The 25,660-nt window shown below is 43.0% G+C and overlaps 1 protein-coding gene across 1 annotated transcript in view; it reads left to right on the top strand.

Moving 5' to 3' along the window:
• Window positions 1–5,645: 5,645 nt before the first annotated feature.
• Window positions 5,646–25,660, top strand: part of LOC117732839 (spondin-1-like) — an 81,365-nt gene continuing 61,350 nt past the window's right edge. Inside the window, exons 1-3 of the mRNA XM_034536043.1 lie at window positions 5,646–6,343; window positions 7,322–7,428; window positions 19,462–19,595. Coding sequence (XP_034391934.1) covers window positions 6,118–6,343; window positions 7,322–7,428; window positions 19,462–19,595 — 467 coding nt within the window. The 5' untranslated portion in view covers window positions 5,646–6,117. The remainder of the gene's footprint in view (window positions 6,344–7,321; window positions 7,429–19,461; window positions 19,596–25,660) is intronic.

Genomic DNA, 25,660 nt, shown 5'->3' with positions numbered 1-25,660 from the left:
TAAGTGCTCCTCAACTCTGTAATTGTCTATCTTCAGTCCAAATTTATTGAACATGTTTTTCACTAACAAAATATTCTGCTACAATCCATACTTTAATTGGCGTTTAGCCTTTCAGAAAATACATTTTCTCAGCAGTCAAAGGACAGTCAACGAGGCCCACTGCTGTATTTAAGGGGCAGTCTAGCAGCAATCTAACAGAACCATAACTTTAACCACAATAACACAAAGTCATAGTGTACCCCATTATTAAAAGGTGATAAAGTCAATAAATATTACAACAGACATTCAAAGCTTCATTCAAATAGCTCAATCCAAGCTTGGAGTGTAAATAAATGACATTGGATAATAAGCAGGCTTATGGATATTAACGCATGTCAAATTAAATGTGTTGCTTGGTAATAATTTTCGTTGATTTACAATTCTTACCAAACTAATATACGACTATAGAGGGCTTCCAATTACAACACAGTCACACATAAGTGCACCTATACACTATTATACATACTATACACTACGTTACCATAACAAGCATTGTTTTGTGGTGTGGACACAGAAATCTGATTTATGCCATTATGCAATCCTAAATCTGATGAATATCTGATGACTGGTCATAGAACTGTCATATAAGAATGTGTGTGTGTTTGTCAGTCACCTCACAGTATTGGAGCGGCCCAGAACTACACGACACGGAACTACACAGCCCAGAACTACACGACACAGAACCACACGACACGGAACCACACGGCACAGAACTACACGGCCCAGAACTACACGGCCCAGTACTACACGGCCCAGTACCACACGACACAGAACCACACGACACAGAACTACACGGCCCAGAACCACACGACACAGAACCACACGGCACAGAACTACACGGCCCGGAACTACACGGCCCAGAACTACACGGCCCAGAACTACACGGCCCAGAACTACACGACACGGAACTACACGGCCCAGAACTACACGACACAGAACCACACGGCACGGAACTACACGGCCCAGAACTACACGACACAGAACCACACGGCACGGAACTACACGGCACGGAACTACACGACACGGAACTACACGGCCCAGAACTACACGGCCCAGAACTACACGGCCCAGAACTACACGACACGGAACTACACGGCCCAGAACTACACGGCCCAGAACTACACGGCCCAGAACTACATGACACGGAACTACACGGCCCAGAACTACACGACACAGAACCACACGGCACGGAACTACACGGCACGGAACTACACGGCCCAGAACTACACGGCCCAGAACTACACGGCCCAGAACTACACGGCCCAGAACTACACGACACGGAACTACACGGCCCAGAACTACACGACACAGAACCACACGGCACGGAACTACACGGCACGGAACTACACGACACGGAACTACACGACACGGAACTACACGGCACGGAACTACACGACACGGAACTACACGGAACTACACGGCACAGAACTACACGGCACGGAACTACACAACACGGAACTACACGGAACTACACGGCACGGAACTACACGACACAGAACTACACGGCACAGAACTACACGGCACAGAACTACACAACATAGAACTACACGGCACGGAACTACACAACATAGAACTACACGGCACAGAACTACACGGCACAGAACTACACGGCCCAGGACTACACAACATGGAACTACACGGCACGGAACTACACAACAGGCACAGAACTACACAACATAGAACTACACGGCACAGAACTACACGGCCCAGAACTACACGACACGGAACTACACGGCCCAGAACTACACGACACAGAACTACACGGCACAGAACTACACAACATAGAACTACACGGCACGGAATTACACGACACAGAACTACACGACATGGAACTACACGACATGGAACTACACGGCACGGAACTACACGACACGGAACTACACGACACGGAACTACACGGCACGGAATTACACGGCTCAGAACTACACGACACAGAACTACACGACATGGAACTACACGGCACGGAATTACACGGCTCAGAACTACACGACATGGAACTACACGGCACGGAACTACACGACACGGAACTACACGACACGGAACTACACGGCACGGAATTACACTGCCCAGAACTACACGGCACGGAACTACACGACACGGAACTACACGACACAGAACCACACGGCACAGAACCACACGACACAGAACCACACGGCACAGAACTACACGGCACAGAACTACACGGCAGTGCGTCATTGGTTATCAGTTTGACCGCCAGATTCAGCGCCATGTTTCACTCAGTAGATCTGTGACTACGTCTGATGTGCGTCGTTGAGGCAGAAGAGTTCATTCCCTTTACACGGAGCTAACAATGGATTAAGAAGTACGCTGGATTGTGTTGGCAGAATGAGTAAAGAGAAGGAGCCGATGTTAACAACAGGTTAAAGGAGGCTTTCCTCCCACAGGAAGGAGTAAAGACCTTACCTTTTCATTTCAAATGTAAATTAACTTATCGAACAGACTTTTCACAATTCACCCTGCTCTAAACAGCAAGTCAAGTCAATATGGAAAGCAATTAATTTCTCAGTGGAAACAAATGGGAAATGTTGATCAAATAAATAACATTTCTGGGGCAATGTTTCATGAAGAATGTTCCTTTTAACTTAAGTTCACAGAAGAGCTGTTAGAGGTTAATATCAGCCGAAATGAAAAGTCTTTCTTTAGGAGTCATACAAAGGTATTTGTTATAATTTAGGAGTATCATCTGTCCACATCTATTAAATTGAGTAATGTGTTAAAGGAGTCACCTGAATAAACTGTGACCAATGTGCACGTTTTGTACGTGAGCCAGTCGGCACACCGTCAGTGTTCTCGTGCCACCAGTCGCGTGCATCTGCGAGTGAGTGTGCACCTCTGTGTCTGTCCACGGCTAGTCTCGCATTCTGCTGTGGCAAACGGCGTCATAATTCAGGTGGCCAGTTTAAGCTGCACGCTCAAGGACCTCTCGTGGTCGCGGTGACTCACACTTTCTCCAAAATGCCCCTTTTGTTGCCTGTTTTGTACCGCCTGCTGACTCCCCTTCAGCGACTGTGGGCCCGGAGACACAGAGGGCGGAAACCTTTTTGCACACTAGGACGGTTTGTTTGGCTAACAGCTAACGGAACTACCGGCACACACCCTGCAGAGTTTAATTTAGTCTTGGCAAGACTTTATGAAATGTGTGACCCAGTAACTTTGAGCCGACATACGTCGCTTACATCACACTTACATCACACTTACAGCTGCATACATCGCTGCTTGTTACGAGCCATTGGGTTGTATTTATTCAATCACATCATACAGACAGAGATCTGTACGCTACTGAGTGCACCTTTCCACTTCCACCTACTTCCTTGAAGTATTGCAGGAAAGTGCTGCATCGTCATGTTTTTTCACTAAACCCATTGTCAAGACTGGCAGGTTAAGATTTCTGGGATTAAAATAAACCAACCAACCATCATTTAAACCCTTTCCAGTTACTAACCATAGGATAGGGTCACTCTGATTGTAAGGCCTACTTGGCAAGTTGAGGAACTTGAATACACACATATTAATTACATGGAATCCATTTTCATTACTTGCGATAGAAATATGAACCTAAATAAAGCAAATGCCTTGTATGAGCAGAATATTTTTGAAAAGCTTTGTAAAATGAATTTCTATTGCAGACTTGAGCACAATATTAAAGGCTTTCCGTTCCATTAGAGAAAATGAGTTCCACCCACGAAGATCAGTGCAATTTTCATATTTAATACACCCTTTTGGCCTGCGCTTCCTGCTTCACAACCTTATTACCCTTAATGAAAGTTTTATTCAAACAGGCAAGTTGACTAAAGACAAATGCACGTGTTATTAGGGTTGCAGCAAACACAGATTTTACATAAAATCAGACATTTATTTAATACTGATACTGCTGTGAATTTTCTTTCTCAAAAAAGGTATTATCATTACTGGAGATGTAAGTATAAATACACTATCAAAAGTAACAAATATCTCCCCAAAAGTTATATTTTCATGAACAACACAGACAGAAAAAACCATGGAAAGCATGTCTTAGTCGTGTGTAGTTTATGTATTAACGTCAATAAACTCTCATCGGCAAAGAGCATCAGACAATGAAACAATAAAATGAATAAATAATAATAAAATAAATGTATTGAAAATAATACTTGATAATAAAAAGCAATAAAATATAAAATGTTACTTTTTCTAACTTAAATCTGCATACTAATAAATAGGGTAATAAGGCATGCAGCTGAATACGGCGAGACTCCTCCTGATTGTTTCACATGTTGTTCATCGGGGGAAGCTGGAAGGTTTCACAGCAACGCCGATGTCCTCGAACTGAATTGGATGTTTTTAAGTGGAGGAATGTTATTGGCTGGTGTGCAAACAGGTTGCTTTCATCCTGATCTTGACGCCACTTCTCGGTCGAGGGTGTTCGCAACAGACGTCAGACTGTTTATAGTTCAGCCACTCCAGATGGGATCCATCACGCGGAGACATCCAGGCTGTTGGGTTTAACCATCACCAGCTCTGTGCTTTCAGTTGGGAAACACTGCTCAGGTTTACACACACAGACACAAGAGACACACACACACACACACACACACACAGACACACCGACAGAGACACACACACACACGCACCCACACAGAGACACACAGACACACAGAAAAGCCATGCTCCAGCTCATTTCCATGAGGTTTTATTATTCACACACACACACGCACCATTTGATTGTAGTAAATATTCAGGCAAAAGTTAATAAAAAGTTTTTTTTTCATCTTTGTGATTCAGACAGACTCAAGGAGGATAATAAAACGTCAAAAAGGGAACAAAATAAATTACCAAAAAAGGAAATGGATGAAAACAACAACAACAACAACAACAACTACCTGCCTAAAACAGATTGCTTTGTCTGATTCAAAACTTTAAAGCCTCCATCGCCATAATCCCTCGCGCTGTAATAAAACGTGAGGAGACGGGAGAGTAAAGGGGGCAGTGATGAGGAGAGTGACACATTTACTAAGTAGCTCTGGAGCACCCCACGGCGCAAAGATGGTGGGGCGACACCTAGTGGCCACAAGTCCTATTGTAAACATGCGTGTCTGTCTTGAGAAAGTGTCCACGAGGGATTTGAGGTCAGCCCGTGAGGAGAAAGCGTCGTGTACGCCAGATGTCCAGAGAGAAAAGTGTGCATTTAATCTACAGGAAGAAGCAGCAGCTCATAATGGAGCTCTTGTCCAAACCGAATTAAATTAATTTAGGTTCAGTGTGCAGTTCATGAAATCACGTGTTTTCTTCCGTTAATAAATGGGGCACGCGGCTCATATTGTACTCTGGTGTATTTTTAACTTCAGAATATTGAACAGTACTGCGTGTTGTGTGATACTAAGTGATGCCCATTGCTCATTTGGTCATACAATACACGTTGAACTCTCGTGACAGCGACGCAGACGATGCGTAAATACGCACGGGACAGTACGGGAAGTACAACACACATGTCGGTACACAATGTCGCTTTTGAACAGCGAGCAGAACATTTGTATGCTTCCCGAGGAGGCGCGTGAGCGACCTGCACACAGACAGGCAGACAGGGGAGGGCTGGCTGGCTGGCTCTTATTAAAAGTACGGAGCTCCAGCGTTGGACCTTTCCCTCGCCTAAAAACCAAGGAGACAGCCGCGTGCACCCGCGCTCGGTTATTTGGCAGCACCCCCCCCCCCTCCCACCAACTCCGCTGCCACCCACCCCGCTGCTTCCCAGGCTCTCAGTCAACGCTGCACACTGATCTGGGAACAGCAGTAGCAGCAGCAGCAGCTCCTCTCTCACACCCACTCAGCCGTGGTGCGCCCCTGACGCGCTCTCGCTCTCTCTCTCACTCACTCACTCTCTCGCTCTCTCTCCAGTTCAGGATGGACTCGTCTCCTTCTCTTCACCTTTACCACTGACTGTGACGCCGCCGTAGTTCGGGTTGGGACTTCATGTGGGAAGGGGGCTGGAGCGGATCCTCTGTCCACTGTTTTGCATTTTCTACTGAGTGCTTTTCATTCTTTTCTTTCTTTTGGGGTTGAACACACTCATATCCGGACTCCGAGATGGGAATGTACCTCCACGTGCAGTTTTTGCTCTGCTTTTTCTTCTCGAGCTTCGTGTGCAACGCCGTCTCCTTCTTGGAGGAGCCCGCCGGCGGCAGGTTGGACGGTTACTGCGGGCGGATCCTCCGGGCGCAGACCCAGGGGACCCGGAGGGATGGGCACCACGAGTTCAGGCTCAGAGTGGAGGGGGACCCGGAAACCTATCTGCCGGGCAGCACCTACAGAGGTAGACTTTTATTTCCCGTCTGCGCAATCAGTGCGTAAAGCTGCGCCACATGAAGTGTGTGTCAAGTTAAACAGGGCATACGCACAATACAATTCACAGTATTCTCAAAGAGAAAACGTGGGTATGTAAAGTAATCTAAAATCTCAGCCTGGAAGACAACCAGCTGGCATGAGCACCTCTGGCTCCTGCGGGGAGAGTTGTGGCCTGATCGGGCTTCTTGGTGTTATACTGTCTGACCTATATCCACTTCCTCTCCTCTCTCTGCAAACTAGGGGGTCACGCTCACTGAAGACCGGCACACAGATCTGGTTCCAATTAAACCGACCCCTACAAATGAAAAGTCCCTATCCTGTCTGGTTGTCCAAGAAAAAAACACACAACTTCTGTCTACTCAGAGGGACGTTTAGAACTGCTAGAAAATGTCAACAATCATTAACAACCTTTTCACGTTCTCTGATTTTTAAAATCCAAAATGTATTAACAGAAACATTTAAACGGGCGGTTGGGGTGGGATGTGACTCCACATTTAGCAATCCAAGGCTACATTTTAATCAGCTATCACAGATCTGTGAAGGACAACACCCAGGGGCAGAACAATATACGTTATTACACAGCCTCTAAGCAGCAAATAAGTTCACTTAAAAAATTGCTGGATGAGGTTGAAAATATTGACATCTTCCCTGTCAGATTTTAAGATAAATGGGCTGGTTTGAAAATCCAAGGTTAGGGCACAAGAGTGAGCCAAATCAAATCCTTTTTCCGGCCTGTTCCCCACGTGAGATTGACAGGCTCTCTGTTATTAGTGTGAGAGACGCTAAAGCTCGGTTCAAACCCGCCCCTCACTCTTCCACCAATCACATTTTGTCGGGTTCATGTTTTTTCTTGTGTCAAGCGCCGTGACCCCAATGTGTGCAGATGCTTTTACTGTCTACCGTCTGGAATTAAAAACACCACACTCGCTCTCCTCCTCTTTAACAGTGGTCCTCCTGGCAACCAGCCCCGCTTATTTCCGGGGTTTCACCCTCATCGCGCTGAAGGAGGGCAGAGAGGGCACCACGGACGACGACTACACCGGCCAGTTCCAGGTGAGGATGGGGTTTTCTTGGGAAGGTTCCAACAGATGAGTTCATTTGTTTGGGTTATGGTCAGGCATTTTTGCTCCCCCCCCCCCCCCTCCAACAGCGGGAGAAGAATGGAAGGAGAAGGCAGCAGGGGAGGTCAGAGAGAAGAAGGGAGGCGTGTGAAGACAGAGATAAACACACGAGAGTCGAGGGAGAAAGCAGTAGGGAGATGTGAGATGTTTGGTTCAGTAGTAACATGGCTCCCGCTGAGCGGCTTAGAGCTCTCGAGGAGAGAGCCAGACTTCCTCAATACCCTCCAGCTCAGTGTAAACAGGAACACACATCCGTGGCTGAGTCTCGACGCCCTGATGCTAACCAGACTCTCGCCAAAAGCGGAGCAGGAGGCTTGTTTCAAATGTGGCCAGCAGCGGGCAAGAGTCCGCCTCTTTGTTTCCACGAAGCCCACCGACTTCATCATAGGCCCGGCTGTAGCTCATGGGGAGAGTGGTCGTCCTGAGACACAAGGTAGCCGGTTCGACCCCCGTTCTCCCCATAGTTTGCATGTCATAGTGTCCTTGAGCAAGACACCGAACCCCCAGTTGCGCCATGTTCCTGTGTATTGCTTGCCACCTGCTGATTTGAAGTGAAGGCCCCTTAAAAGTTGGCAACAGTTCCCGCCAAGGCTCACTTAAGGTGGGCTGACCTTTTTAAGGTGGACCAGCATTTCGTATTTAGTGACGTGCCACCCCTCCCAAGTTTTGCTTGGCTTTTTTAGAAAAAAATCAATTCAATATATTTTTTAAAATATATACTGATAGCATTAATATGTCGAAAATTCTTTCATTGAATGGTTAAACGGTTCATCATCAACATCCCTTGATGAAATCAATCCAAGGACATGTTAATTAAAGGTACCCTGTGGAGTTTTTGACCACCGGTCGTGCCATGCCTTTAAGAGTTGCCGCCTGTTCAAGCACAAACACAATGAGATAAACATAAACTTTCCTACTGCCGGTTTCGGATTGTTTCTGCCGTTGGACGGTTGGCGGGTGGCAACCACGACATTTTCCTAAACTTGACAGAGTAGTTATTTTTTTCCGAAATAGTTTTGTTGCCTAGACAGGTTCTGCCCTGCAAGGGCTCGCCCGGGAGAACGTGTAGAAAATGATGACCGCTTTGCGTATGATACACAAAACGTGTGCACCTAATAAACGGGGCCACTCGGTGTAATGTGCACGTTCCAACATTCTGTTCTATGCTTTTGGAACCTGGCTACTGATCAAAAGTGAGGTTAGGCTCTGACGTTGGGTTATGAGGCCTAGCTCCCAGTTGCTGTTCCATTCATTTCTACCAGTTCTTCTAAAACACAAAATGGTAAAATCAATTATTCATGGCCTTTGCACACAGGAGCCATATCATGTTAAAACAATATGGGGGTGTTAAAAAAAGAGAGAAGATTTGGAGCATTTTTAGCTATTGGCGAAACGATTAGTGCACCCAGAAGATTTTATAGGATTTCTTTGATTGCAAAATGGGAAATCTTGTAGGCGTTTTCCTCTTAAGCTACTGCCCTTAATTAAATGAAAACATTGTACATGGATCCCGTGCTTATCCATCTCCATGTGTATTTGCATGCATTTCATCATGGTAGCACTAGAGGGAACAATATTATATAAGAATTATTCATGGCAGTAGATCCCGTAATTGTTGAACTAGACTTGGCCATCCCTTGAGGATAGAAGAAAACAACTTTTACTGGTTTACAGGAAAACTCCACAGAGCCTCTTTAAGAAAACAAGTACCAAAACAAATAAATAGTCAGGGATATTTTGCCATTGAAGTTCTTCACTGTCACAATGGCATTCCTGTGGAAATATATGTGGTGGATATTATATTATTAATATAAACATCACAGTCTTTTTTTTGATAAAATTCAACAGCACTACAAACTACAACATCCACAAAGTTTAATTGACAAAAAAACAGAACATTATAACCTTCATGAAGGTGGGCTTCATTGCAGGAGGATTGCATTAGACTGTATCAGTCTTCAGGCTGCTCTCTGTCACTGTTTGTACGTACACATACAGAAAGTTATCCACTATAATTCATTACCCACATAATTGTGAACCAGGAAAAACAGGGCTGCCTCTAAAGAAGTCAGGTGACGTAGTATGAAGAGAAAAACAGCCCAGCTGTAGGGGGTTGGGTTGACAAACACAGGACTTTCACCCAGGAGTCTGCTGTTCATGTCCTGTGTGAAACCAAAGTACTTATATTCCTTTTCACACAACCTGCATACTCATCTAACGCAACTAATGGAAGTTGTGTAACAAAGGTACTTATTTTATACAACAAACCCAGTCATTTTAACCCAAACCAGCTTAACCTAACCAAGTAGTATTGTTGCCTAAACTTAACTAAGTCAAATGTCATTTTGTTAATCGCAAAATGGGCAATTTTTTATTAATGTATCCCATGATGATCTATCATCTTGTGTCTTTTTATGCAAATCCAAATGCACTTTTCTAAATATATTCTTCCATCAAAAAAACAATCACAAACAAAGGATTTTGCAGCCTCGGCAGAGTTACAGGCTCTTGACATGCTCATTTCTTCATTCGCTGTCGATCGTCCTGTCTCTGCACGCTTGTTTGGCTGCCTCTTTTAGTTTTTTACAACTGCCTTACAAATTACTAAATACATTACTGCGACCGGATGAAAAAACACATACATAAGGCAGCAATTTAAAACATTTCTCACAAACTATTGAGAGTGATTTGTGAATGTTTTTTTAATTAAATTGTTTAAATTTGATTAAAATGGTTGAAACATTCAAACATCTCATCACTTCCTGCTCTATTTGATTTTCTTTCCCCGCACAATAAATACCTCCCAGTCTCGAACCTCCCAGTCTCGAACCTCAGAGTCCCGGCGGAGTACAAGGCGGCGAGCAGAAACTGGAAACGTGTGGGAGCTTGAACTGAAATTTAAGTTGACAATCTGTTTTATTAAATATTGGCAAATCCATCGGACACTTTTTTGTTGCGTAATCCACAGTTTTTATTGACACTTATTATCCACGTTTGTAAAAATAACGAAGGCCTCTAAAGATAAGCTGCAGCCAAGTGTTTAAAGTTTAACTTCGCCCCCAGGTCGGAGCCTAACGCTGCCAACCGCACCATTTTGAAAAGAAATAGCTGGTGGATTCCCAGATTGCACTTTGTTTACCTGCATATAACCAAAGACTGCTCAAACGTGATTTGTCAATACAAGTCGGACTACAGCGGAATCGAGGACACTTCCAAGACCAAAATCATTTCCAGCGGCCTACAGATTCTACATATGAATGCAAAGATGAATCTCCGTGCGACAAAAGCCTTGCGTCAGAGTCAACAAATATGACCAGGAGCTTGGGAAATGGCGATATGGCATGGGGCTCTGGATTTGATGACTCCCCTTTAGCTGAGACTATAGCCAGGAGGAGAGACCCTGCGTGGTGTAACGTTAGCATGAAAACATGGTGGAATTGGCAAGCTATTTGTTAGCTACCGTTAGCTAGCCGCTAAATTAAAACAAATGAAACAACTTAATGCTTCATCTACACACTCTCGTCACAGTGTAGGAAAGTCCATTGCTGTTGCTAGATAATACTTTAACACTGATTCACCAGATTCTGTGATGTGCTGTTGGCTTAATTCCCAGTACGCGAAGGGTGCTGTTATTGTAATGCCACACAGTAGTTTTGGAAATAGTAATACAAAATAAAAAGGATAAACGCAGTGGGGAGAGGCAGGATTAGGGGGCGTGTACATTCTTTTATTTCATGATTTAGATTTTCAGAAATGTCAAATGTTATTTTCGTCACAGTAGTTATTTTATTTAGTTAAAATAAAATATATATATTTGTGTACAGTTGCTCGTTAAATAGAATATTTTTGGTTTCTAAGAAGTTGACCGCACGAAATAAGATGTCTCCTGTAAGATGTGACAATCGTTCTAAGGACTCTACGCTACTGCATTGGATACCTTGGATGGATGTGGTCACAGAAATTACTTTTCAGTATGATTGCCTTTTAGTAAATACGCCTTCCGTTATGTCCCGGTCACATTACCGGGGCCGCCAAGAGAAGATGCAGCATGAGACTTTAAAAAGAAACAGAATTTAAACAACCTCAATCTATCAAACTCTGCTTTTCTTCATCCGAGCGGTTTACATCGTAATACTTGGAATAAATTTACATAGCAATTCATATTTCTGACAGCTTATTCTCCGCAAGTTAATTACGCAGCTACTTTTGCAATGTCAGGACTGTTATTGTGCTTTGGGAGAAGGGCAAAACGAGCCCGGTGCGGTTCCCTTTGCGCCTGTTCTCGCTCCTTTCGCTCTCCGGTACTCCGGTTGTTTCACTAAAACGGCACAATTGAGAGTTGCTGCTTATTGTTGTTTAGTTTTTTTTTTTTCTGAAGCAATAATCTGCTCTCTGTCCCCCAATACCGGGCATTAAAGGACTTCTGTTTTAATGTGTCAGACCCTAAAGTGTGTCTGTGTGCGCGCAACTCTGTATCCCACCTAGTCTGCTGCTTTTGTGCACTTGTAAATGTGTGCCTTTGTGTTTAAATATGCACCCAACGGGCATGTGGGTATATATCTGTGTGTGTGTGTGTGTGTGTGTGCATACGTGTGGGTCTGCATGTGTGTTTTTCCCAGCCCTCCTTGCGTTAGCGTGGGACGTGGGTCATATTTATCTAGGCCAGCGACGTGTTATTGCTCAGGGAGACAAACATGGGCTTGTTTAGATAAGGGGAGAGATGAGCAGACATGAGATATTATCTTTTTTTTCTTCCCCTGCACGGATTATCTGGGGTTCTGAGTTTAGCCGGGGATAAACAAACCCAATCAGTTTAAAGTGTCAGAGGCAAGTCATAGGTTGCAAATTGAGGCAATTACATCAGCAAAGTAGTGCTTAGAGGGCTCGAAAGAAAAGGATGTGTGTAGAGTTGGAAATGATGGTGACCGTGATGTAGCATAACCACACTCCAATGTGACCCTAAAGTAATTATGGCCTCTCTAAGTACCCAGACACACAGGAGCCCAAGCCCCCCTGTTTTTCTGTTTAACAGGAGTTTACGAGGACGACTATGTCCTTGTTTACTTCAAGGACCCTCCGAGAAGGCAGTTCGCACATCTTCATTTCAGATGCTTGGCAAGCTGGTTGTTTCAGATGCTTGAGGTTTCTAATATCGTACTCTTACTTATGACGTATACATAATGCATTCAAGACTGGTAGCGTCAGGACACTCTTTCTTACTAATTGCACTAATGTGATTCTCGAGGGATTCACTTTTGGCTCTTTAAGTGGCTGAGAAAAATGAGTTTGCACAAGCAGGTGACAAATCTACTTTGAAATAAAATTAATATATATATATTTTAAATATACCCAAAGCTTTCACAATTGCTCTTCTTAACACGTTGGTGACTTTTGGCACTGCACAGGAAGTGCATTTCCATTTTCATCAACAGAAAAGCTTCTTGTTTTCCATGAGCAGTGACATCATTGACCAAACTTACAAAAACAGGTTTATGCTATCCCAAAAGGTCCCACCCCCCCCAATGAGTCATCTCCAAACAACAAGCTGAAGTCACAAATGTAGCAGCTAGGACCTGATCCCCCACTGGTTTTCCACCCAAGCAATTAGTATTGTGTTCGATGGGCCGCAAGCATGATCCAGCTGGAGGCACCATAGCTGAAGATGAGACCTCCATTCTAGGGACTTTATAATGATCCCAACCTTCAATCGACGAATACAAAAAGTCACCATGTATTTTGCCAAATAAAGGCCAAAATAAGCTGTATTTTCTGAAATTATAGAACAATATGCACCACTGGAACAATAGGTCAAGCCTATTTCAAGGTTTAAGGTCCATTCTGCAACACAGGATTGCACAACAACATGGAAGTTGTAGTCCCTTAATGCCACACTAGAAGAAATAAAAGAGAGAACCTGCCCTGTAGTCCTGTGGTACGACAGCGGATACAGCCTGTGGCTTGGGCGGGTATTGACCCCATTATCCGTTGGCCCTTGTGCAGGCCCCTCCCCTCACCAATATCACTGATGCTCAGTAGATGAGTACCAATGAGGTTTTGGGCGGTTTTAGTCCCCTGCTGCACTGGGCAGTGCACAAACAGAGCCTGTATATAAGAAGTAGACGTAGTCCTCGTGATGTCACCCGTTGGTTTGTGGACCGCCGTTTTGAAGCCTCGTGTTTTGGGGGGGGGGGGGGGGGGGGGGGGGGAGGGGGCGACACCTCCCGTCGCATAAAGAAGTCTGCTGGTCAGTAGAGAGAAGCAAGTTTGAGACACTTCTGCATTGGCTTCAGTCAGCAGAACCGGAGGTTGCCGTCTGTGCACAAACCATGGCCATTTGTAAAGAAAAATGGAAACCTAGTGCCGCTGTCATAGAACATGTCACCGCTTGGTTTTGAGTATGACTGCTGGAGCCTCAACAGCTCTGTGACTCAGCCTTGATCTGAGCAGGAGCTCGGCTAGGTTATTCATGCTGTTTCTCATTGACAATAGGCTAAACAAACTGAGCGGGGCACACACACACACACTCATAGACACACACACACACACAGTCAACCCTATTCATACACACATGCACACACACAATGGCTGAGTTTCCTTGCTCAGAATGATAACGACCCTGCGGTTTTGTTAAGGTTTAAATTGTTAACATGAATGAATAAATGAATACCACCGTCCATCGTTAGCCCTTTCTTTCTGATGTGGTAAAAATGGCCAGCCCCAATTTTCATAGAAAGTCTTTTCCCTTTGCGTGTTAACTGAGTGTGCACTTTAGTCAAGGTGACAGACTCGTCTTGTTTTTGTCAGAGCTTTTCACGCCGAAGCCCCGATAACATCCGAGCTTTCACACGAGGAAAGAGAGATGAGAAAAGGGCACGGCAGACTGAAAGAAAGGCGGAACAGAACTCACCTTAGTAACAGAGAGAGAGTCCATTTACGTGTCTCATCTGCGTGAACACAGACGCTCCTCAGTCTGAGATGGCAGCATTACAGCTCATAAAAACCTTTTGAAAATGCTCGTAAATTGACCTACGGAGCATCATGGCACTAAAATGTGTCTGTAGCTGTAAAAAAGAGAAGGATTTTAAAAAGCGCTTTGGGGTCATTTTGATATTAAACAGACACAATGAACAATGCGCTCCCTCTCCTGCAATGTTGTTTTGTGTAATTGAATGCCAAAAGCCACAGAATTGTTCCCATTTGCGAGGAAATAAACCCCCACACACACACAGTCAGTTCCTTCGCAGAGGAGATGTTTGGATATGTGACACCGCCGCCGTGGTCGGGTGGCTCAGACGCAAAATGTAATATGATGCAATATTTGTGATGGCCCTGAGATCTCGGCGGCGTCCTGCAGTAATAGTGCGGCTTTGATAGATGGAAAGCTCGAGGCGAAACGTCGGGTGCCTTCGAGGTCTTCATCGTGCAAGAGAACTCTGTTACTTTTCTGAAATAAGCTCATCTTCAAGTGTCGACGTGACACTTCAATCTAAGTCCGCCTTGGCTGTGTTGTTGTTTTTCATCCTCCGAAAAAGTTTCATCTCCGCACCGTGGTCCCAAAGGTTTTAACTGTATTCACTCCTTTTGTAGCTGCCGTGCATTTGATTACAAACCTGCAATGTGTGTGCACACATTAACACACACACACACACACACACACACACACACAAACCCTTACATCACTCTTATTGACAGTTTTCTCCAGGGTTCTCTGGTTTGCATTGTCTGTCTCCCGCTCTCTTTCTCTTTGTGTGTGTGAGATGTGTGTGTGTGTGTGTGTGTGTGTGTGTTGTTTGAACAGGGCTCTGCGTTTGCTTGTGCAGGCACTCTGAAGCATCTGTGTTTACCATCTCAACAGTGAGAGAGAGAGAGAGAGAGAGAGACACCGTGGACACACACAGACATGCCAGCCTCCTCTGCAGTGAAAACAAACGCTCCTTTGCCAGGCTTCCCACACTGCCTCTTGTCCTCGCTTTGTCCGTCTCTCTCTCTCCGTCTGTCCTGCCATCACTCACATATTCTCTGTTACCAGTAATCAAAAAATTTGGTATTGAAGCTGGTGTCTGGTTCCTTTGTTTGAAAGTCACGACAGCAAGACCTATCTATAATTTATGTACTCGACTTGACACAATTTACATAAAAGACTGTCAATGCAATTTTGACTTTAACACCACTGACTCCAGTCATTAGGCCCGAGTCTGATGACCTTAAAGACTTGATCTTTCCGTTAGCCCAAAATGGAGGAGACTTGATGGATGGCATACTCAAAGGGAGAGCAGGCAAAGCTACTGATTTTAAGCAGGAGGTTTGAATAGATGGCAAATTGGAATGAAAAAAAAGAGAGAAAGCGTTCACAACTCAGAATCTAAAGCCTCCACCTTGGGACTTACATCTCGGTCTTGACTTGGGATCCTCGGGACTTGTCTCGAACCCCTGCCCCGACTGTCTTGCCGTGGGTCTCGACATGCGGCCTCCCTGTCTTCAGATTGGACTTGGCTGGTGTGACTTTAAAACCAATGAGTCAGCTTTCTTCCACTTTACTTTTGGACTTACCTGTCCAGACCTGTTGACTCGGGACTTGGCCATGTTTAATATATGCTTGTCTATCTTGCCTTGGGTCTTAACTGAATTCAATTTAACATGACTCGTTATTTGATTGTCCCGACTTGGGACTTCATTTTGGACTTGACTCTCCTGAAATCTGACTCGACTGTCAGAGTTAAGGACTCGACATGGGCCTCGACTGCTTTGACTTGGGATTTGATTGAGTCGGCTGGTGGGACTGGACTGTTTTGAATGTCGACTTGTCTCCATTTGTGGGACTGACTTAATGTGGGACTCACCTGTCTTGAGTTTGGATTTTACTCTTCGGACAAGGAACCCAGTGGTTTGGACTTCAATAGGGACATAACCTCTCTTAACTTGTGATTTCGTTTCATTGACTGTTGACTCGGGACTTGACTGCCTTCCCTTCAAACATGTCTGTCTTGAATTTAGAATGTTCCTGTCTGTCTTAACTTGGAGCCTTACTTGGGACTGGAATATAGTGACGGTGATCTTGATTTAGGACCTGACTGTAATAAATTGTATCATTATATTAAACAAACTGCTGTGCTATCCGGTAGACAATTTCCAGTCTGAGGGAGCACGGGAAGAACAATTTTCCTCTTCATGCATGCTGTCACTCTCGTTCTATCGCTCTGGATGTTAATTATGTACATTTGAGTCGACGGCATCATTACACAAATTAAGCTGTGTTTTTCGTCTAAACAGCTGCTCTGTTTTGAAGTATTATGCTTGTGCCGTTTCTGTTTTGAAGTATTATCAATCTCCACTTTCCTCTCTCACAAAATCTTGTTCGTCTATTCCTTAATCCTAGGCCCTCCATTTGCTTTATTTTTCCCACTTTCTCTTCCCGTAGCTCTATAGTGTATCTCTCTCTCTCCTGATATCTCTCTTATGCCTTATAGCCAATTGTTTGTGTCTGCTTTCGACCGACAAAACTACATTGTTGGTGACACCAAGTTATCACACTGTGTCAATACAGAAATACACGTATGTGTTTTTGTGCTCCTATATGCATGTGTTTTTTCTGCATGGTCTACATGTGTGCATCTGTTGCCGTCTGTGGATCTGTGTTTGTGGAATAGAAAGGACAGTTTGGGAAAGAAGGATAATGACTTTTGTCTCTCTCTTAATGTCCTATCAGGAGTGTGGGACGGGGTCTTAGGTCATTGTTATTGTTGAGCTGAGGCAGCTGGGGAACACTGGCTACAAGGTCACAGGCCATGTGTGCATGTTGCGTATTTGTCTCTGTGTGTGTTTAGTCTTTACTTTAAAACCTCTGACAAGGTCCGAGTACCGGAGAGACTGGGCTAGACTGTTATTATCCAGAGCCTCGCTCAGGGACTTTGAGAATTGTCTTTCACATAACTTTGCGTTTGGCTCGAGCTGGCGTGACTTCAATGAATGAAACAGGAAAAATTGTTACGGTCATCAAGCAGAATTAAACCTTGGTTTTATTAGTGCTACCATGGCAATGGGCCCCTGGGCAAAGACATGCAAAAGGGCCCACAATCTCTAATACATAGTGCAAGATAAACATACTTGATTGATGTTGGTTTGTGCCACCTTGTAATTGTTTTGGTGTTTATGTAATTACTTTTGCCTGTGGTTGTTTTCCCACCTTTTTGTAGTTGTTTTGCTTCTCTTTGTAGCTGTTTGCTGTTTCTTTGTGGTCATTTGAGTCTCTTTGTAGTTTACTGTTTCTTTGTGGTCATTTGAGTCTCTTTGTCGTTGCTTTAAGTCTCTTTTAGGTTGTTTTTCCCCTTTTAATAGTCCTTACAGGTCCATCTGTGGTCTCATTGTCTCTATGCAGCTGATTTGCATCTCTTCATAGTTGTTTTGGTCTCTTTATAGTGGTTTTAGATTTATTTGTGGTCACTTTGAGTCTCTTCCTGGTTGCCACGTCTCTTTGAATAACATTTTGTAAGTGAAGGCAAGGGGGCCCCTGGGTCCATGATGGCTACGGATGTTGTCTTATTATCTATAAATAGTTTACATCATTAAAAAAGGACAGTAATTTGCAAATATAGTGTTGACCTCAGTTAACAAATAAGATTTATGTTGACTTAAGAGTTTTTTCAATGACTCGCACTGATACCATTTAAACTGGACACGTACAGTTAACTCATCTTTGCTCCCCACATAGCTCAGTACATTAAACATTTTGCTTCTCTCGCTCTCTGATCACGGTTGAAGATGACAGACCAATCACTCGATGCACCAACGACATATTTACGAGGAAACAAAGTGAATAAGTTCTCCCCTGATAACATCGTAAAACTTAGCCCCTGCTAAATAAGCACCAGCTAGCAGTTTTAGTTGTACTGGTCTAAAAAAAGCCATGTTGCTTCTATTATGCTTTCATTTAGCTGGAGGCCTGTTTCCTTGTGGGGCCATTGGTGGGAACATAAGCTGGTCCCAATATTTTCTGTATTTCTTCTGATAAACCTACACGAATATATGTATATTCCAATGGTCACTCATTTGAAATAAAACATGGATTGCCAAAGGTGGTAAGAGTATACATTTTCAAAGTTGTATATACAACAATGGCCATGTTGTAGTATTAATATATATGCCCTACTGTCTTTTTATTCCCTAAGCCAAATGTTTTTCTCACGGGTTTAGGACTAAACAAGGCTTCAGTCCTTGGAGCATTTCGGAGAGGCTGCAATGCTCATTGTAAAGACTGAAACCAATGTAATAATTTTAATAGTTGAATCTGTGCCAGATGAAAACTCCGGCATCACCAAAGTTAGAAGGACGTATTCTGTTGGCACCTTTGATACCTCTTCCAAATTTCATAGCAATCCATCCAATAGTTGTTGCTTTCACAAGATTTCACAAAAATACAAAAATGTCCCCCTCATGGGGGGCATGAGACAAAGCTGTCACCAAAATCAGTAGGATTCATCATCTGGGGATCATCATTGCCTGTACAAAATGTCATGGCAATCATTTGTGGAGATTTGTCATCCTGGATCACAAGGCTGGACCGACTGATATTGCCGATCCAGATCGGTACCTCACCAAACATCCAACTTCTGGGAGTGTTTAGATGGCGTTCTAACTTTTGAACAAGATGCAATTACATAGTGATTGAAAATAAATCAAATTGGATAGTTGGTGCCGTTTCAACATTTGAAGCCCATTGGTCTGGTGAGGTATTGGAAGGTTTACAGTTTATGTGTGAGTGACAAAGAGGATTATCAGTCATCTGTTTTACTTACCACCACAAATAACCTCTTGTCTCAGGCAATTCACATGACGGATCACGTTGCAAGGCTAGTTGCATCCTGTAGCTCTGGGTTTGGAATCCACTGCTGGTCTGACGACTCATTTTCAGGGTATCGCATTGCTTTTGAATATGATTATACTAATCCCTTCCTTCTTCCGTTTCTAGAACATTGATGAGGAGGAAACACAGTTCATGACCAACTGTGCCCCTGCAGTGACGGAGAGTACCCCTCGCAGACGCACCAGGATACAGGTCTTCTGGACGGCGCCACCCACTGGGTCTGGCTGCATTATACTGAAGTGAGTTTCATCTTTGTCTACTTATGCTATACCTTTTATACAACATTAGACTTTTGACAAAATCAGCTCAGGGATACTTTCAAGTTGAAATGTAACATTTATTACTCTCCAAACTTCGAAATCCAAGATTTCCACTTGCATTAATGAGCTATTTTGGTGGAAAACCGAAAAAAGAAAAACAATGAGCAAAATGATCACGTGAATGTGTTTTCCTTTGGCATTAAAGGTTCAGAAGTCAACTCTAAAGACTCTGATATCGATAATCTGACATCAACAACAAAGACGAGTCCAAATGAGTCCCTGTTCCTTGATAAAGGCGTTTCTACAAAAAGAAAGGGGTTAACTGTGCCTCAAGCAAGTCTCAAGTCTCTCAGTTGATGTTCATGCTGTGACGAAATTAATGGAATTCAGTGGCTGCCTAAAAGAAAGGAAATCAATCCAAAAAGCACATGGTGTGCTGTTGATAATGGAGAGCACTAATGGAAAGTAATCTATTGGTACAATTAAAAAAAACACCAGTATGATCCATCTAGTTATATAGTTCCAAAACAGGAGCAGCTACAGATTCTCTTTTTAGTTTTTTTGCTAAATCTGGACTGCGTCGCTCAGTGAAAACTACACGGTCATTGTTAACTTTTACAGATAGTTGTCATTGGTTATAGACAACGCATTAAGCAAGCTAACACCAGGGTGTGTATGTGTGTGTGTGTAAATTGGCAGCAACAACTCCTTGCCTGTGAAACTGTGAAACATGATGGTGGGTTGGAACCAGTGCTGGGTGTGTGTGCTAAGGATAGTAATGATAGTAAGCTAATGATTTAGGGTTTAAATGAGATCATTCGGCGAAACCAGCCAGGTTAATATTTAATATATTAGCTTTTGCAGATTTAATGGTATTAAGTTTATAGTCTGACAATGATAAATCATACATTGCACCAGAGAATTTAAAAGGAATGTTTAAGGCAAATTAGTGATTGTATTACAGTTTTTCTCGATTGCCCGTTTTCTCAAAACTGTAAACACAAAACATCATCTTCGAGCACTATTTACAAAACCTCTGAATCCTCTTGCAAAATGAAACTTTCGCCTCAAAACAGATTTACCTGTGCTCAAAATCAAACACTGCTCTCAAATCGTAAACAAAGTGCTGAAAATAATATACACTATAAAGCAGTCAGTAAACAATACACCAATAAATAGAAAACACATTGTTCAATTGATCAGAAATTACTACTGTGCTTTGCTCTTTGCAATGTCTTTTGTTCTTCCTCCTCCTCGTACCCCTATTGTTACAGTACTGTACCCTGCAGCTCACAAACGTGTCCTTTGTCTCTGTGATACTGTAATTCTTGTTCTTTGTTGATATGAACCTGCAACCGGTCAAAATCTATCTAGCAGTTAGTACTGTTACTGTAACAAATAGAAAGCATGATGTTCAAGGCCATACAATTTGTTTATATTGTACATTATACAGCCTACAATGCACTGTAGGCCTACTACAGTATACAATACTACAGTAAAAGGGACAAAAATCAAAGGAGTCAACATGTCATCAATGTGCTTCTTCTTGTCTTTGGGCTGGTCAGGCCAGAGCACTTATATTGGTCGTGTCACATTTGATACTAGTTAAATCAATTTTGAGCGTTTGTATTTAATCAATTACATGTTTTCTCTATTTGTATTTGATTTTTGCCACTTGTGTTTACCAGTATGGATGACATGTGCATTAGAGTGCAGAATGTGTTTTTAAGACTGAGAATGTGTTTAGAGTTTTGCTGAAAAGTCTAAGTGAGATCTGCGAATTGTGTTTTACCATGTGAACTAGTTTACGGTATTGACAGCAGACTGCACAATTAGCTAAATGAGTTCAGGCAACAGAACTTTGTTCAGCCAATGGGTTTTAGTGTTTTAGCAATTGAGAATAACTGTATCATTGCATGTTCAGCCAACAGAGGGCACTGATACGTTTTATAAAACTGCAAAACGTCCCTCCCTTAGTTTAGCTTTCTCGGTCTTGTAAGCTATTTTTGTGTTAATCAATCTTGGACCAATACGCTTCTGGGGCCAAGGGGCTATATTTCTGGGGTCCAATAACACTTGGACTACAAACGGAAACTAGTTCGCTTCCAATCCCCAAATCTTGTCCCGTTGGCCCCATATTCATATGAATGGAGAATCTGTTGATTATTGCGTTAAGCAAAATGCACATTGTATATCTCATAACATTTTTGTATGAAGGTAATGTATACCTTTTTACATCAGACACACACACATATATATATATATATATATATATATATATATATACATATAATACTGATCCCAGTATCGACATCAGCTCATTTACACTCCACAGGAACAACATCTCGTGCCACTCGCGACCTAATCTACTAGCGGAAAGTGTAACGTTAGCCATACCTAGCACGATGTCAGCAATTTGGCAGTATTCTTAATTAGGAAATACCATGAGTAAGACAGTGGCGTGTACAGTGTGCAAGGCTTTAGTTGACTTAGTTCATGTTTTACAAAGGGTTTAACCTGAGACAGGTCGTACCACAATCATATTTCATCCCTACAAGGCTGATTGTATACAGCTGTTAAAAATAAAAGTGTTTTCAGTTTTTAACACACTGGTATTGGGCCAGTGTTCGGTATCGGGAAAGAACAAAACTGCTTCTGATAATATTGTTGTAAACCAACACCAGAATGCACACCTTCAACCGATGTTACCAACATTGGTTTAAACACAAGGTCAAACACACGAATGTTCACAAAAATTACAAAATGGATGGACCTTTTTATTTTGCCCTGATTTGTGCTCTGAATCACAAACACATTCACAACAATCCCCGATTAAAAGTTCTCTGCGCATTATATTTACAGTGGCATCCACAGTTGCTTATTTCTGTCACCTCAGCTGTTCTGTGGAGAAAAAAGGTTGAATTTGATTGATCACAGCGGAATGTGGGCGAACTCTGTGTTTAGCCCCTGGACTACAACACTTTGAGACTCGCGTCATAATGAACTTATTAATATTTAACATTGTTCTTAAAGAGCCACAGGCTATTGTGGAACTGGGAGGAAAAAAACATGAGGTTGAAAACCAAAGAGAACTGGAACGATGGAGTCTTCATAAAAAAATAACAATGCGACTTATGCTTCTACAAATGTAATATTGTCTGGTAACAAATAGCGCATACAGTTAATACATGATGTAAAGTGTAACTCATGCCAAGAGTGGGAGCATAAACAAATCATATACGTGGGCTCATACAGTGAGTTATGGGAATATGTAATCGCGAGTCACTTTTTTCGTAACTTGAGAACACACATGATAAACAGGCGATAATTCTAAAGGGAACACGCCTCTGTCTGCCTCGCTCTCCCTCTCGTTTCCTTCTCCTCATCCGTCGTCCCGAGGGGAATGACCTCCCTGACACGCATCCCTTCCTCCTCTGAGCGAGACGCTATAACTTGCCCTTACCTCTTCAGTGTACTCACAGCTGCTACTTTTCATCTATCTGCCGCTGCCACCAGACAGATGGCACGTTGCCACGCTAGTGTTTGCTCGTCCAATAAATCTAGTCCTGCGTGGGGAACATCTGCTATGCAAATTCACCTCGTTTTACTGTCACTTTTGTCTGTCAGCAGTGAGATAGAGCTTCAGCATTACCCCATCTAACGTGTACGGCTTTCCGTCTCGCTCCGTCTCCTTGCTCAACTGCCCTCGCGCTGCCGTTGTAACTCGCTTGTCACTTTGTCTTTGTTGATGCCGCTTTCCCATGGCGCTGCTGGCACCGTCTTCAGAAGCAAATTTACATCAGCCAGGGAGGAGATGCTTTGTAGTAGGTATGCGCTATAAAACATAACTTTAGTGGACAACATTAGCAACCGCCAACAGGCTTAACTGGCACAGGCCCCAGGGGCCGAGAATGTCAGGGGCCGCCCTGGCTTTCCCTTACAAAATGTAAATCAAAGAGACAAGTACCAACAATACATTGTACTCAATTGTACCACAAAGAATCATTACATAACTACAAATAGTCACACAGAGACCAACAAAAATACAAAGAGATCCAAAACAGCTACAAAGAGACTCACACGGACTATGCTTATGAACAAAATAACCCCTTAGAGACAAAAAGGGGCCAAGCTACTACAAACAAAAAGCATCCACAAATGGACCAACACAGAAATAATGCAAAACACATCCAGTGAGACACAAAAAGAGGCTTTACTCATATAAAGTATGTGGGGCGAGTTCACGAAAGGATTGCGCGACTTTCGCGCTAAATCTGTACAAATATTCCAATCAGATACATAATAAGTGGTTATTTTTGGGGAGTTTTTCCTGATTCGATGTGAGGTCCTGGGACAGGGATGTCGTATGTGTACAGATTGTAAAGCCCTCTGAGGCAAATTTGTGATATTGGGCTATACAAAATAAACTGAATTGAATTGAAATAAGACAAACGTGTCATTCTCAAAGCACCCACACGGGTTGAAATGCACCTCGAACTGCGCTGGCAAGCAAACATTTCTTGGTGGTCATATTTGAATGAGGTAATATGCATACATTTCAATGCAGATGAGCCTCACTGCAAAAACAGTTCAATTCACAAAGATCAGCACTAATAGCCACATGTAGTTACAGTGGAATTATTAGCATCTTTGGAGAGTTGGTGGTCACTGAAGCACATTCATAAAGGCTGTCCACTCAAAGTTTATTTTGGGATGCCTCAGCATTCATACTTTGCCCCACGGATAGTTGAGAATCAGTAAAAATAAATAAAATTGCACTCTAATATCATTAGAGCCACATATTTTGTGAAACGGACCTTGAAACGGGGAAGATGGCGTTTTCAAAAGATCAGATCAAAGATCAGCAGCCGCTATCCATTCTTTGTGAATTTGCCTGTAGGAATGCTGGTGGCTCTTTTTGCATGTCTGTGCCCAGGGGCCCATCGCCTCATAATCCACCCGGGAGTGTAGAGCCAAATGAGGAAAAGGGAAAAAAAGAAAAGAAACTTGAGCTGTGAATCTTCACGCCGAAAGCTTTCACATTTCCACTTTGTTCCCTCATCATCCCGTATCACTGGGAAGTATCGCTGGACTTGCATGCGATGGCTTATTCTTCCCCAGTCGGTTCCTATCTGCTCTACTTTGCTATAGGCTATACAGTATGTTGCCAGTCCAGGGCCTCAAACACATCGTCTCTCAGCTCGTTCCATAAAGCTTCAAATACAACTCCTTACAGTTGGGCGCGATCCAGCTCTTTTTTCTCACTGTAGAAACATCTCATGTGTCCTTTCAACTCAATCAACATCAATGCAATTATTTATTTTGAAGAGGAGGGGTGACTGAGCTGTTGGGGACGGCTGTAGTACTTAAAAAGATTACCTGATTCTCTAACCTGATTAATGAGAGATTTAGACTTTTTTTAACATATTTACTAAGGCCCCTTTTTAACAGAAAGGAAAGGAAATTGTGATATATTATGAAATAAAAGTATTATCTTAATGGGATTGACAGTAAGACTACAGCCAGCAACCGGTTAGCTTAGCTTAGCATAAATGCTGTAAACGGGGTGATGCAGCTAACTCTGCTCTGCTTTGCTAACAGGCTAATACGTTTTCCAATTATTGCTGCACTGACGTGAGGCATGAGAGTGAAAGACAAGGGGAACAAGAGACATTCTGAAAAGAAACGTGTGAAAGAAGTGATGAAAAAGAGTAGAAAACAAACAGATTGTTGTGATATTTATATTTGTATTTTTAGTCCTACATGCAGTTAGTTTAATCTGTAGGATTCGGACTGTCAGGAAAACATGCATGTTCATTTTGGGAACTTGGGCTTTTTAATCATTCATTTTATAGACCTAACAGTCAGACAGTAAAGCAAATACTTTATTTTGTATTATTTTTATTAGATCTTTATTCATCCCGAATGGCCCCAGTGAGATTTAAAATGTCTTTTCCAAGTAGGTCCTGGCAAAGACGGCAGAATACAAGTTTCACACATAAAAGTGCATAAACGAGCCATTCAGTACCGGGACGAGTACAGTC

This window comes from Cyclopterus lumpus, chromosome 6 (genome assembly GCF_009769545.1).
Source record: "Cyclopterus lumpus isolate fCycLum1 chromosome 6, fCycLum1.pri, whole genome shotgun sequence".
NCBI classification, from domain to species: Eukaryota; Metazoa; Chordata; class Actinopteri; order Perciformes; family Cyclopteridae; genus Cyclopterus; species Cyclopterus lumpus.
Note: the sequence above shows the minus strand (reverse complement) of the source record. Positions and strands in the feature narration are given on the sequence as shown.